This window comes from Triticum aestivum, chromosome 6B (genome assembly GCF_018294505.1).
Source record: "Triticum aestivum cultivar Chinese Spring chromosome 6B, IWGSC CS RefSeq v2.1, whole genome shotgun sequence".
Classification (NCBI taxonomy): Eukaryota; Viridiplantae; Streptophyta; class Magnoliopsida; order Poales; family Poaceae; genus Triticum; species Triticum aestivum.
The window spans coordinates 594,334,570-594,350,063 of record NC_057810.1 but is presented as its reverse complement, the minus strand read 5'-3'; the positions used below and the strand labels follow the sequence as shown (position 1 = coordinate 594,350,063).

Sequence of the window (15,494 nt, the reverse complement as noted above, 5' to 3'; positions counted from 1 at the left end):
CTGCTCCTTCTTTGGATCCGGTCGCAGGAGTGCTCGAGGAGGCGCTCGAGCTTGGCATGCTCGTCGGCGACGCCGGGTCCCTACCGCACATGCCGGACTGCCGACCTCTCGCCGGCGATGCGACCTCCCAGGCGGGTGGCGCACGCCGACCCCAAGAAGAGAGAAGCGGAGATTTTGTGCCGGCTTCTTGCTCAGCTGCGGATTTGAACAGGACGGCCGTGGCCACTGGCCATGGCCATGGAGGAGGTGGAAGTTCCTGTCCCCACGGAGAAGCTCTCCACTGATTCAAATATGTAAGCAGAAAGAAAAGAAACTGATCTGGATTTCTTCAGTTGTGTGATTCTCAGTTATCCTTATCCACCATCCGTTCATTTATTCAACTGGATGACCGCAGGGACGGGGGAAGGCAAGGTGATGTGGTGTTGGTGGCCACCGGGAGCTTCAACCTCCCACCTACATGCACAGGTATGTTCTGTAAGTCGCAGCACCTGTTAAATTTGTTTAGCAACTATCAAGTGTTGTGTTAATATTAGAACAGGATGAGAATCAGAACAAAACAAATTACATATTACCCCATCTATTGATGTGTTTCATGCATACAGAGCTTGCGAAGGATGAGTTGCAGCAGCGAGGGTAGTTGGTGCTGGATGGATACTGGATACATGTCCCCGGTGAACGATGCTAACAAGAAGAAGGTACTACGCGGAACTGGAAATGTGTATGGGTTTGTGTTAACGCCACATTCTCATGACCAAATTCGCAATTTGGGGCTGGTCATGACCTCTTGCCGGCTGCTCACCGGATTCGCCTCTGTGATGGTTGATCCATGCATAATAACTTGATTTTTCATGTCATTAGTACATGCGTACCATTGGATTTTCGCTGTCACATAAGGTACTTTCAGTTCGAACGATGTGTTCATTTGATGGACACATTCTTGTGTTCTTGATACAGGCAATGCAGAAAGGTCATCAGCGTATCTTGACCATTCTCTCAAGAGTTAAGAACTCTTCTATGCAAGGACGGCTTAGCTGATCAAGGTATATGACAATGATTTTTGTTGTTGCAACACAGTACTATAACACTGTATATAAATCAGTTGTTCACGACTTGCTTTTTGTCTCAGGAAGTGTCAAGGTAATGCTGCTATGTGGTTCTGACCTGCTTGAGTCATTCAGCAAGCGAGGGGTTTGGATTCCAGATCAGGTACAAAACTTGAACACTTTTTGGTACCGTAAGGGGATGGAAGCAACAAGTCTGAATCAAAGAGTATGTTTTGATTCTTCGTTGCATTGTACAATATTTTTATTGTTCTAAGAAATTCATGTAGTTGTATATGGAACATTTCCTTGATGTGATGGTTAGGCATATTTGTTTACTAAATCATACTTCCAGATTACCTTTGTCGGCAACTCTAAATATTTCCTAGATGGCTTACCACAAGCATTAGTACTGCAAAAACATATATTCTAAACTGCAAAAACATTAGTACTGGAAAATCTTTTTGATGCTCTCACCTATTAGGATATGCACATGAAAAAAAGAAAGATATGCCAAAGTTGCGTAGGTTCAACAAACAGACATTCAAATGCACCATTTTGCACTCTGGAAGCAGGAAGTGTGTCTTCTTTAGTTTTCAGAATTAGAATGAATCACGTGTACTCCAGATGTTTTCAGTTTATCATCAGGTGTGCAAAAGTGGGTTTATACGGATTTATACAATTCAGTGTAACATCCTGGAGCTGGATAGATGCTATATTACTTTGTAGAACCATTGTGTTGGTGGTCATGTTGATGGAACTTGATATAGTAAAGTCACTTTCCTGTTTTTACTTGATATAGTAAAGGCATCCTCATAGTCAGTATGTATACTTTCACATATACTAATGGTCAGGGTGCATGATTCAGTTAGAAAACCATTAATTAGAGATGTAAAATGAACGGCTTATAGCATTTTGCTGTGCAACTGTTTATTATTTGGGAAGTGTTTATAAACGGCGCGCCGGCCGAATCGTTCCGCCGGACGCTTCGGCACGCACTGCTGCTCATGGGCCCATGCGCAGGGGCGGAGCTCCGTAGGGGCAGACCTGGGCCATGGCCCGCCCAGGAATTTGACAAAAAAAGTTTTTACTACTAGTCGTCTTAGCCCAGCCCACTAGCCCACGCACGCACTGGCTATCCCCCCATCGGCCATCGTCTCCTCGTCTCGCGCACGCTGCACGCACAGGCACACTCACGCCTTCCCCAATTCCCCATCCTCTCAGTCCCAGACTCATGTAGGTTGTAGCCACGCCGCCGACGACTACCGACGTGGACAGGGAACACGGTCCACCGGAGCGCGCCGCCCGCCATCTCTCGGAGCAACCGCCATGGCAACGCCCGCCGGGATCTCGCCTCGCCCCTGCCCTGCTCCCTCCTGCCGCCCATCATTCGCACACTTACACAGGTAAATTCCCCCCCCCCCTCCCCCAAATTCTGAATTTGATAAGCAATAACCTGATTTTGTTCATTTCCATACACCCAGTGATCAGTCCTGCTAGTGATAAATAATAGTCTGATGATCTGATCTTACGCAAATTTTAACATAGGTAGTCGGGAAAGGAAAATAAGACTCAGAGAAGAAGAAGATCACTGCACAATAAGATGGAAGATGAGAATCTGGCTAATAACTTGTTAGTTCACATAGATGGTGGAATTCTAGAAAACTACAGCCACGAAGATGTCATTGCAGATTTTATAAACAAGAAGATCGGAGAGTTGATTGTATGTGAGTAGGTCCATGTCTAATGTCTCTGACACTTTTGTATTATCTAACTCAATAGTGAAACATGGTTGAACTGTACTTTGGTACATATATATTATATATATACATATCTGCTAGCTCAATCTTGTGACCTGGGTGCTTGTAATATGTCCTTATGGGTAAGAATTTAGAAAAAAAATGTGTTCTTCTTCAGTCTGGCCCGCCCAACTTTTTCGTTCAAGCTCCGCCACTGCCCATGCGGCCACTCGTCCTGCCCACACGCGCCAAGTGGCTGGGGATCCAGGCAACCGTCATATTCCCACGACCTTCTCCTCTTCTGCAGCACCACGACCCCTTCTTCTTCTCTGCTTCCGCACCATCGACGGCGAGGTCTCGAACATGGCGCACTCCCCTGCAGCTCCTACGCTGCTGTTTATTGAAAGCAGGACAGCGGGGGGACAAGGAAGCTGGATGTTTCCATCGGCGAAAGGGAAACAGAGACCTCTAGTGCTAGAAGCGGCTATGGTGGAGAAGGTACGACGACGGCTATGGCGGAGCTACCACCGGCGACTTTTTGCTGGAACCCAGACCATAGGTGCTACAACCGGCTATGGCAGAGCTACCACCGGCAATTTTTTTTCTACAACCATTTGCGGATTAGCTGCGACCCATGTCGTCGTGCTGGGCAGCGATGGCGATTTTGCTGCAACCGTAGTTGTTCTTTGCTACTACCGGCGAAGTGTTTTGCTACATCCACCAAGCAGAAGTTGCGACCTCGCGACGTCGGCGTCGATGATTTTGCTGCAACCGTAATTGGTTGTTGCTACTACCGGCAAACTGTTTTGCTACATCCATCAAGGCGGAGTTGCGACCTCGCGACGGCGGCGACAACGTTTTTGCTGCAACCAGTCAGGTTTTGCTACGTCCGGTGAAGTTTTTTGCTACATCCGTTCAATGGCGTGATTGGCTGGTGGGAGTCGTCGACGCAATTCCGTTCAGCGAGCATTAATGGCGACGGATGGCGGCGGAGCTACAACCGAAGCCGCTGAGAGCTGCAACCGCAGGTGAAGCTGTTGCATGGGTCAAGGCAGTGATGAGGACGACCGGCGAGGGTGGGAACCAACGACGAGGACGGCCGGCGAGGGTGCGTACCGGCGACGAGGAAGGCCACCAGGGAAGATGAGGCACCGGGGGGGTGGAGGGCTGCGTGAGAAGGCGGAGATGCGGGGATCTACACGAGCGCGAGATGCGCGAGGAGGAAGAAGATCGGGGACGAATCGTCTTTTTTCGCTAGATCAAACGGCCAGAAAAAGTGGCATCCTGCGGCCAGGGTGTGACCGGCCCAAACTTTGGGCCGGTGCGCCGGCGCATATTGCTCGCCTTATTATTTAGAACTCTATTATCAAACTAATCATGAGTAATGCTGCAACAGGTCAAAGGAAGAAGTCGGACCTGAAGAAGTCCTCGGAAGAATCACAGTTGTGTGTGCCCTGTTGGAAATATGCCCTAGAGGCAATAATAAAAGCATTATTATTATATTTCCTTGTTCATGATAATTGTCTTTTATTCATGCTATAATTGTATTATCCGGAAATCATAATACACGTGTGAATACATAGACCATAACATGTCCCTAGTGAGCCTCTAGTTGACTAGCTCGTTGGTCAACAGATAGTCATGGTTTCCTGACTATGGACATTAGATGTCATTGACAACGGGATCACATCATTAGGGAAATGATGTGATGGACAAGACCCAATCCTAAGCATAGCACAAGATCGTGTAGTTCGTTTTGCTAGAGCTTTTTCAATATCAAGTATCTCTTCCTTAGACCATGAGATCGTGTAACTCTCGGATACCGTAGGAGTGCTTTGGGTGTACCAAACGTCAGAACGTAACTGGGTGACTATAAAGGTGCACTACAGGTATCTCCGAAAGTGTTGTTGGGTTGACACGGATCGAGACTGGGATTTGTCACTCCGTATGACGGAGAGGTATCTCTGGGCCCACTCGGTAATGCATCATCACAATGAGCTCAAAGTGACCAAGTGTTTGGTCACGGGATCATGCATTACGGTACGAGTAAAGTGACTTGCCGGTAACGAGACTGAACGGGGTATTGGGATACCGACGATCGAGTCTCGGGCATGTAACGTACCGAATGACAAAGGGAATTGTATACGGGGTTGTTCTAATCCTCGACATCGTGGTTCATCCGATGAGATCATCGAGGAGCATGTGGGAGCCAACATGGGTATCCAGATCCCGCTGTTGGTTATTGCCCGAGAGCCGTCTCGGTCATGACTACGTGTCTTCCGAACACGTAGGGTCTACACACTTAAGGTTCGGTGACGCTAGGGTTGTATGAATATGAGTATGCAGTATACTGAATGTTGTTCGGAGTCCCGGATGAGATCCCGGACGTCACGAGGAGTTTCGGAATGGTCCGGAGGTAAAGATTTATATATAGGAAGTCTTATTTTGGTCGCTGGAAAAGTTTCGCACTTTATCAGTATTGTACCGGGAGTGCCGAAAGGGGTCCGGGGGTCCACCGGAGGGGGGGGGGGTCCACCTGCCCCGGGGGGCCACATGGGCTGTAGGGGGTGCGTCTTGGCCTATATGGGCCAAGGGCACCAGCCCCAAGAGGCCCATGCGCCAAGAAGACTTGGAGAGGGAAGAGTCCAAAGAGGGGAAGGCACCTCCGAGGTGCCTTGGGGAGGATGGACTCCTCCCCCCCCTCTTGGCCGCACCCCTTCCTTGGAGGAAGGGGCAAGGCTGCGCCCTCCCCCCTCTCTTGCGCCTATATAAAGGGAGGGGAGGGAGGGGTGGCCGCACCCATAAGCCCTGGCGCCTCCCTCCTCCCTGCAACACCTCCTCCTCCTCCCGTAGTTGCTTAGCGAAGCCCTGCCGGTGTTCTGCTGCATCCACCACCACGCCGTCGTGCTGCTGGATCTTCATCAACCTCTCCTTCCCCCTTGCTGGATCAAGAAGGAGGAGACGTCATCCGCTTCGTACGTGTGTTGAACGTGGAGGTGTTGTCCGTTCGGCACTAGGTCATCGGTGATCTGAATCACGGCGAGTACGACTCCATCAACCCCGTTCCATTGAACGCTTCCGCACGCGATCTACAAGTGGTATGTAGATGCAATCACTCTCCCATGACTCGTTGTTAGATGAACTCATAGATGGATCTTGGTGAAACCGTAGGAAAATTTTTAATTTTCTGCAACGTTACCCAACATGCCCGGATGGTTCAGGGGACGCGACTCTCACTGGCGCCCTGCCCCGGCCGGCGTGTGCGCGGCGGCGCGGGTGCCAGTGCAGGGCGGGCGCGGCGGTGCGGGTGCCGGGACAGGCTCTCTCTCCTGGGCACTGGCGATCTCGCAGGACGGATGCCACGCTGCGAGCAGCAACAATCGGTGATGGCGATCGTGCACGGAGGTGACAGGACGGTGCAGTGCGGCGTGGTCGCCGTGCAGGCAGGAGACGCTGTTGGTGGGCGGCGTTTGTGCCAGACGGTGAGGTCAAGGTCAAGGGCGTGAAGTTTCCTTAGTATGCGATCTGATTTCTGTGATTGTAGGGGACGTGGGGCTCGTTATTAGTTTGCGATCTGATTTCCGTGATTGTAGGGGACGCGAGTCTGTTTGTTCGACTACTATTCTCCTGGTGAAGTACGGCCAGTCATTGAAAAATGCTAAGTGCACACCGTAGAGGTATTAGATTAATGATGGCTGTTAGATTGAGACTTGTTGGCCTAATCGTGTGGTGCTGATTGGCTCGTGCGTTATTGTGGGACTAATTGCGGGGTGTGCGTAAGAAAGTTCTTGTTTGATTGTTTAATAGTAGTAGAGATAGAGATATAAAGGTGTCTTCTTCCCCAAAGTTGACCTACCTCTTCCCCCAAAAGCTCCATTGTTGCCCCAAACTCCATTTTCGCCCGATCTTTCTCCCTAGCCAATCAAACTTGTTGATTTGCTCGGGATTGGTTGAGAAGGCCCCGATCTATACTTCCACCAAGAGAAATTTGATTCCCCCCACTAATCCCTAATGGATCTTGTTACTCTTGGGTGTTTGAGCACCCTAGACGGTTGAGGTCACCTCGGAGCCATAGTTCATTGTGGTGAAGCTTCGTGGTATCGTTGGGAGCCTCCAATTAGGTTGTGAAGATTGCCCCAATCTTGTTTGTAAAGGTTCGGTCGCCGCCTTCAAGGGCACCAATAGTGGAATCACGGCATCTCGCATTGTGTGAGGGCGTGAGGAGAATACGGTGGCCCTAGTGGCTTCTTGGGGAGCATTGTGCCTCCACACCGCTCTAACGGAGACGTACTTCCCCTTAAAAGGAAGGAACTTCGGTAACACATCCTCGTCTCCACCGGCTCCACTCTTGATTATTTCGTGCCTTTACTTTTGCAAGCTTACTTGTGTTGTATCCCTTGCTTCTTATGTGCTAGTTGTTATTGCATCATATAGGTTGCTCACATAGTTGCATATCTAGACAACCTTTTTGTTGCAAAGTTTAATTTGGTAAAGAAAAGCTTAAAAATTGTTAGTTGCCTATTCACCCCCCCCCCCTCTAGTCAACTATATCGATCCTTTCAACCGAGAGGGCCCATAGATACCTCTCTGATACACGGAGTGACAAATGATAATCTTGATCCATGCCAACTCAGCAGATACCTTCGGAGATACCTATAGAGCATCTTTATGATTACCCAGTTACGTTGTGACATTTGATAGCACACAAGGTATTTCTCCGGTATCTGGGAGTTGCATGATCTCATAGTCGAAGGAATATATATTTGACATTAAGAAAGCAATAGCAATAAATTAAACGATCATATGCTAAGCTAATGGATGGGTCTTGTCCATCACATCATTCTCATAATGATGTGATCTTATTATCAAGTGACAACACATGTCTATGGTTAGGAAACTTTAACCATTTTTTATCAACAAGCTAGTCTAGTAGAGGCTTACTAGGGACACAGTATTTGTTTATGTATTCACACATGTATTTAAGTTTCCGATCAATACAATTCTAGCATGAATAATAAACCTTTATCATGAATAAGAAATATAAAATAACAACTTTATTATTACCTTTAGGGCATATTTCCTTCTGGCAGGTGGTGAGGGATGGAATAATTTTTGTAACTTGCAAAATTACTCAATTATTGCACTAATTTTCCTTAAAAAATATGTTTAACGATGCATTAGTTATAACGCATGCTTGCGTAACCACTAATTTTTCAAAAACTTTTACATGCATCGATGTGTTTTCTCTTAATCCTTACATACAATAATTTGATGCAACTGAAAATCTAAATAGATGATAGGGAGCAATAAGAATAGGGGTATGCTACGTGTCGGCCGACATATCTTTCTAAAAGATCTGCCGGCTCGCGAGCCGATTTATTGATGGATCTCTCTGTATCGTTCCTCTTTTTTTCTTTTGTGTAACATGACTCTTGTTATGAAACCTTGTATTTCTGCAACAAAATCTTTGTTGCAAAATCTTCTCTTCTCTAATTTTCTGCAATAAAACCCTTGTTCCAAAACCATATATTCTCTAATTTCCTGGAACAGGACCCATGTTGCACAACCTCTTCTTCTCTAATTTTCTGCAACAAGACGCTTGATGCAAAACCACCTCTTATCTAATTTTCTGCGACAAGACCCATGTTGCACAACCTCTTCTTCTCCAATTTTCTGCGACGAGACCCTTGTTGCAAAGATTGCAACAACATCTCCGCCGCATCAAATTTTCTGCAACAAGACCGTTGCAAAAATTGCAACATCATTTCCTGCAGCTCACGCACTTGTGCGGTCGTCGTTCGCTGCTACTATTCTACAACAACACGGTTGTTGCAGAGATAAGATGAGAGAGGTGTGGCGTGCGTGGCTAGTAGGCCACCTGTCCAACAATGGACGTGGCGGATGCCCCGCATTAGATTGGCCGGCTGATCATAATCATTTCCCATAAAAATAGGACTAACAAAATGAAAAAAAAAGATAAGCTCTCTGAACCGAAAATGGGGAAATATGAGTTTTTTGTAATCTGGTTTGGTTGGTGCAGAGATTTGGTTCGTCTCCTGTATAGTTGTCCTGGGTTATCAAGTCATAGCACAACCAAACTAATCTATGTAATCTCTTCGTTATATACACACGAACATGTTCCTGCTCCGTGGTAGCAAACTCTTCGATGCTCGTTCCTTTTACATCGTTCCTTTTACATGGTATACAAAGCCTACCCTCTTCCGGCACAAATAAACATGGCCCTTCCCTCCACCGCCAACGAAGGTGATGAGGAAAGTGGATAAAAATGCCCCTCACCCCTAGGTGTGTGGCGGATCTTGTGGAGGATTGTGGCGGCGGCTGGAAAGTCGAGGCGGTCGCAAATGCGGACCCGGTCGCGAGAGCGATCATTTGCCTGAACCAGTGCACCTCATCAAGATCTTGTGGTAACTTCTACATCGATTTGTAAGATTTGGAAAAATGTTGTCACAATGACGAGTGAGTCCAACGATAGGAAGGCAACCATTATGGAGACTCTTAGTTTGCACATAGGCCTAGCAGCCTCCATATCCGTATGGAGCATGCTCTGTATGTGATATGAAGGCTACCAATATGACTATTCTATTAGAGTTGTGCTGACTTGACTTGAATTCATAAAATAAAACAAAGTTTTCTTAGCCTGAAAACTGAAAACGTAAGAGTGCCAAGTGCCAACGCATTGTTTCCATTCTCTTAGCACCAAATCGACAGATTCCTCTAAATAAACACAAATAATTAATTCCCTCACAAAAGTACACATGGACGAATCACATATAAAATTTAAACGGAAACAAGAAATCGCAGCAAAAGGCACGCGCACGACCTGAAAACGACAAATAATTAACCTGCAGAAACAATCAGACCACTGCACTAGCTCAGGATGGATCGTCAACTGGTTGATCAGTTGTGGTTAACCCTCCTGCAGTTGCTCCTGATCTCGCCGTTGCGGCCAGTGATTGGCGAGATGTTGCCCATCTTCACCATGGACTGCGCGAAGTGCTGGAAGAAGATGTCCTGGTTGGCGGCGTAGAGCTTGACGAGTTCCGCGGTGGCTGGGCTGCCGGTGAAGAGTACCTCGTCGGAGCTGAGCAGGCCTTGTTTCACCAGCAGGTTTTTGTAGTACTGGTTGTCGAACTTGAATGGCGTCACGTGGTCCAGGAAGAAGAGGTTCTGGTCGCCGCCGGAGCGCGGGCACCGCGGGCGCAGCACCGCCGCCGTCGCCGGGTCCAGCGTGAAGTCTGGGAGGCCGTTGCCCGTCTGGTTGTACAGCCGCTGACGGAAGCTCGTGCACCGCGAGTTGCCAATGGTGTGGCTACCTGTAAAAAAGTTTCAGTTTTCGTCCAGGGATAGATCACGAGTTCATGACAAAATTCATCTTGCTAGTCACAGCCGAGCATATGCTTCCGCCAAATACACCAAATAATTAATTACGTACTCCTAGTTGTTCTCCTGCCAAAGTGGCAGCGGCCTTCTGTGGCGATAGAGAGAAGAGAGGAGTGCATGATGATTTTTGATTTGCCAGACGGAGGGTGAGACTCACGCAAATCTTTTTCAGATTTGTTTTGGTTTACGGGAATTCGGATATACGGGAATGGTCCGCAAATGTTTGCGGCATCAAAAATGCTAGATGTACAAAAGATTACAGGATTTTACAGGCTCTTTTCATCTAGTAACCAATCACAAACTTGCCCCCCACCCCCTGATTTTTAAGGGGTGGCCCGTGTTCCTCACCTATTGACCAATTAAATTAATCATGTTTGTAAAACATTGTAACTCTTTTGTACGTCTAGCGTTAGGGCCTGTTTGGTTTCAATAAGTCACCTGACTTATAAGTCAGGTGACTTAAAACCAGTGACTTATAAGTCATGTCTGTTTGGTTGTCACCTGACTTATAAGTCACGTGACACACCTTTCCACATCAATTAACATCATGCAGGTGATGGGACCCATGCAAAGAGGGTGACTTATAAATTTTAAGTTGGAGTGGAGCAACTTATGACTTATAAGTTGGGGTGATTTATAAGTCGGGTCTGTTTGGCAAAATAAGTCACTTTTTTCACTTTTCGACTTATAAGTTGGTGACTTATTTGGAACCAAACAGGCCCTTACTCTTGCGGCATGGATGACAAAAAAAAAAGACGTCCAAATGTTTGCGCGTTTTGCGGCACGGCATTGCAGATGTCCTAATCTGTCACTGTACGTGAGCACTGGTCTCCGCAGTTTCCAACATGTAGCCTTTGCCGTGTGCTTGATATGTGCAGGGCATGACTTGACATGCTACGGCCGGGTGCATGGATGCATGAATCCCGTGACTCGATGAGTCAAGAACGTACATGGCGTAGTACCAATTATCAGCAGCGACCTATAGATAGCTTACACGCAATTTAATGATGATGGACAGAATTGTCACGTACACTACACCTGCATGGATTGACTTTATCGATGCCTACTCTACGTTAGCAGTTGAATTGTGAGGTGTACTAATGTAACGATGAGGTAAGAGCTCTGTGGATGTACGTACCGAGGAGAGCGACAAGGTCGACGATGTCAAGGCCCTGGAGCTTGAACTTGGTGATGATGGTGGGGAGGGTATTGTTGGGAGCAGGGATGTCATTGTTGGAGCCCTGGATGCTGGCTCCCAAAGAGTCTCTCCTACCAAGAGGCACGATCCAGCCTGGGCCGCCGGTCTGCACGGTTACAAAAAGATTGGCACGTGAAATTTTTCCATAGGAACTAAATTTTGTCAGGCATAAAATAATCAAGGTGGGACTGTGTGACTGTGAAGTCTGAGTGCTGAACATCTTTGCTCTGGACTTCTGGAGCAGAACTTTGTAGTAAAAAAGTGAGGGAATTGCACAAACCACAATTATTGGGGCCAAATTTACATGTTCCAATTATTTGGGCCAAATTTACACAAAGCGTATGTACTGTGTTTCTACGTCATTTATATATTATTTTTTTCTATTTTCTGCCGGGGCCTTCCAATGTTTCACAAACCAACTTACTCTCGAGTACGTGTTATCTACAATACACAGTATGCTAAGCACTTTCTACCATGACCTTATCCTGTGACATGGGATGCCATATTACTTTATATACCTATGAGTTAATTTTGGCGCTGCTTTACCGAGCAGTGCGCCCCCACTTTTGTGTCTTCTTTTAGTAGGGATCTTTTTTAACCATGTGTTCAGTACGCACATGTGTCACACACCTCATTTACCATGGCAACATAAGTGAAATTCAGGGGAGAGGTCAATTGGGAGAGGACACATGTCTGTAGGCCGTAGCTTCACATTGTCGGCAACATGATAACTCGATCAATGTGAGTCCGCAGACAAACTGGGCAAAGAATATATGCGGACAGCAAGAACAGTTATGGGCGTTTGCAAGAAACTTGGTGGCGCTTGGCTTGAGTGATTATTAGCCAACGAATCCGATTCGTGGGGCGCTGGGAGCAAGCGACATGACGTAAAGCCAACGCTGGGACGTACCATGACGGTGGAGTCGCGCGCCGCGAGGGCGAGCACGTCGGCGCAGGAGACGGTGCGAGGGCAGGCGGCCTCCAGCGCGGCCTTGATCTCGTCCACCACCTCAAACCCTCTCGCCGAGTCCTTGTTCGTGTTGGACCGCTTCTCGCTCACCACCGACGCGCTGCTGTCCAGCAGGATCGACGCGTCGCATCCCTGCGCGCACGCACGCACGTGTAAACGACGTCTATATGATGATGACCATCTCGACTACGCCGCCATGGACGCACGCGTGAGGGTGATGTGATTGCTACGTACCTTGACGAAGCAGTCGTGGAAATGGAGGCGGAGGAGGGAGGCCGCCATGCGGGGGTCCTGGGCGTGCGCCTTGCCGACGATGGACGCCACGATCTGCTGCGCCTGAGGGCACGAGTGGTCGTAGAAGTGGGGCTCCAGCTGCTGCTGGCCAGCCCGAGGAAATGCGAAGGTGGCGGGGAAGAGGAGGAGGGCGACCAAGGCGACGGCGGCAACCATTGCACCCCTCGTCATCGCTTTCACGGATGCCAAGCAGCTCTAAACACCGGAACTGGTTAGTTGGTGTCTTCTTGGTGCTGTTCAAGCGATGATGGTTGTGGTGACTGGTGAGAGGTATCGGTAGCAAGGGTGGGCTTATATAACCGAGGCTTGGGAAGCTTTAGGTTGAATAAAACATGTGGACATGCATGCATGTTAATTACTGTATTATGGAGATACTTTGCGGGGCCAAGTACAACAAGCGTGGCTGGCTCGAGGCAGCTTCTCTGGCTCTTCCCTCACCTTTAAGTTGATATACTTTTGATCACCAAAGATATACCAGTATCATTGGTTCAATAGGTGTACCTATTCTATTGGCCTAGCTGCCGTCTAGATAGGTATAGTTCTGTTAACTCTTTTACCACAATTATTTGCTAGCTGTAGAGCAATATATGTATGGGCGATCTCAAGGCGCCAAATGCCCTTGTTTCCCGGTGGCCAACTTATTCTCTATATATACGGGCATCTGCTTTTGTAAATTACATGTGTGCATCGATGTAAAGAGAAAAGGAGCTCTCCAAAGCCAGAAATGAAAAAGGAAAAGGAAAAGGAAAGATGTATTGAGTAGCTAGCTAGCAGTGTTGTGTCAGGTAGAATAAACATTTGAAGGTAGCAATCATGCATGTTGTGGTAGCCCTTTCCATGTGTCCTTTGACGAAAGCCACCCGGACGATTAGGAGTCGAAGAGGTAAAACTAAAAGCATTGCATTTTTCTTTTTTTTTGACACATTGTTTTCACAGTCTGTTCGGGATTTCTCATCCGGTTCAAATGTACACTACAATGTATTTTAGCACCCCCCCCCCCCCCAAATGGGGTTCGGGCATGCTGCCACCCCCTCCGTACTTCCGTCCCCTTTGTCGTCATCGGTGAGGGTGATGGCGAGGTCTTTGGCGCTTATCGAAGTTCTGTTCAAAAACCTTGTACGAGAACCTGTATAGAGAAGGATTTCCCGCGGCGCAACAGTTCTTCCATACCAACTTAGCTGCCCGGCGCTGCTATTGGCATAACAACCGGTACACCATAGGTTGACCCAGCCCAGTCCTCTCGTACTATGGCTAGCTCTACATTGCTCCTCATGTGAGGGCCTATGTCTCTATGGCGACGGCCTCAAAGGGAGAAGACATCGCCGAACTAGCGACATGTGGCGTGCACCGGTGTTGAGGACCGCCATCCTCGGCCATGTGGGCCGCGATGATCATGGGTTGCAACGAAGAGGGTGCCATATTTGAATACGATGTCCCTGTCACATGTCGCTTGTCTACATTGCTGGTCGTGGATTTTGGCAATCATCTCGCGGGGTTGCTGATTGGCCAAGTGGGAACGGGTTGGGAGCATTGGATCAGGGTGATCGCTTGGCTTGCGGCATTAGCCATGACGCTTCGGGCGACCTCAAGGTATATCTTTCGCCATCTCCCTATTCCTGATGAAACCCCTAATTCCCTAGGCTTGGGCGAAGAAGGTGCTCCAACGTCATCCCCTCCTTGGAAGCACAATCCTGGGACCGTGGGGGTGATGGGCATGTACGTGTTTAGTGAGTTCTTCGTGGCAGCTAGGCCCGATTCTCGGTGGCATCATGGCTCTGTGGAGGGGTGGGTTATCCTGGAACCTTTGCAGTATGCTCCCCTAGTGGTACGTGTTGGCCGATGGGCCGATGCCCTTGATACTGGATTTCTCACTCGTTTCCCCCCGTGTTTAGACCAGACATTCTCAGGTTTTCTAAGATAATCACTTTGATATGCCTACTAATAACTAAGAATTGCGAAGATCCTTGTTTATTTTTTCCTTGCAGAAATGGGTTTTTTAGGTGACTAGTCAATGTGTACGTGCAATGCACGTTAATTTGGAAGTATATTAAGTGCATGTGGATATTAAGTAGGATATTATTTGCGTGTTATTATATGATTAGCATTATATTTGGCATTAAATTAACTGCACGCTAAATATGTTGAGCGCTCGACATTGAAGTAGTCGAGGTCGTTGGATTGACATGATTTGATGGCCGAGATTAATTGGATCTACCACGGGTCTTTTTATATTGATATAGATAAATCAACTCATAAAAGGAATGTACTGGTCGTGAAGATCAAATCCAATCAACCAAAGTCGCCAAAGCAATGTCCAAAGGAGAAGACGGTGTGTGGTACAATCATGACTGCTCGTACTGACGCTCGTGTTAGCCGCCACTTTCTCCGTGAAATAATCCACCCTGATGACTTCCGTAAAAGGGCACGTCGGGGTTAAATCCAGCAGATCTCAGGTAGGGGGTCCCGATCTAGTGATCTTATCTTCATGGTAACAGGACGAAGAGGGACACGATGTTTTACTCGGGTTCGGGTCCTCTCGAATAGATAAAACCCTACGTCATGCTTCTATTGTATTAATTTGGGATGAAGTACGAAGTACATGGTGATCTAACTTGAGATCGTGTGTGTATGTCTTCTCACTAAACCCTACGAGCTGAACCCCTCGGCTTATGTAGGGACCGGGGGTGTTGGGATCTACGGTAGGGTGCATCGACTACAAATTAAAATTTTCCTACGTGCAGAACAACCAAGAACATGCTACGGAAGATGGATCACAGATCATTACCACTAGATGTGCAGTATCGTGCAGCGAAAGAAGAGTTGGGGCAGCGCGTCCGCGTGGATCGTCTCCT

The 15,494-nt window shown here is 47.8% G+C and overlaps 1 protein-coding gene and 1 pseudogene across 1 annotated transcript; one reads left to right on the top strand and one right to left on the bottom strand.

Annotated features, from left to right (window-relative positions):
- The first annotated feature begins 231 nt into the window (after positions 1–231).
- On the top strand, positions 232–2,886 carry LOC123139441 (nicotinamide/nicotinic acid mononucleotide adenylyltransferase-like; annotated as a pseudogene).
- A 6,629-nt stretch (positions 2,887–9,515) lies between these two features.
- Positions 9,516–12,926, bottom strand: LOC123138218 (peroxidase 72). Its single transcript, XM_044558148.1, has 4 exons — positions 12,583–12,926; positions 12,289–12,480; positions 11,319–11,484; positions 9,516–10,113 (listed from the first exon to the last, which is right to left on the bottom strand). The coding sequence occupies exons 1-4, from the start codon at positions 12,811–12,813 to the stop codon at positions 9,698–9,700; spliced, it is 1,005 nt and encodes a 334-aa protein (XP_044414083.1). The 5' UTR covers positions 12,814–12,926; the 3' UTR covers positions 9,516–9,697.
- Positions 12,927–15,494: the final 2,568 nt, after the last annotated feature.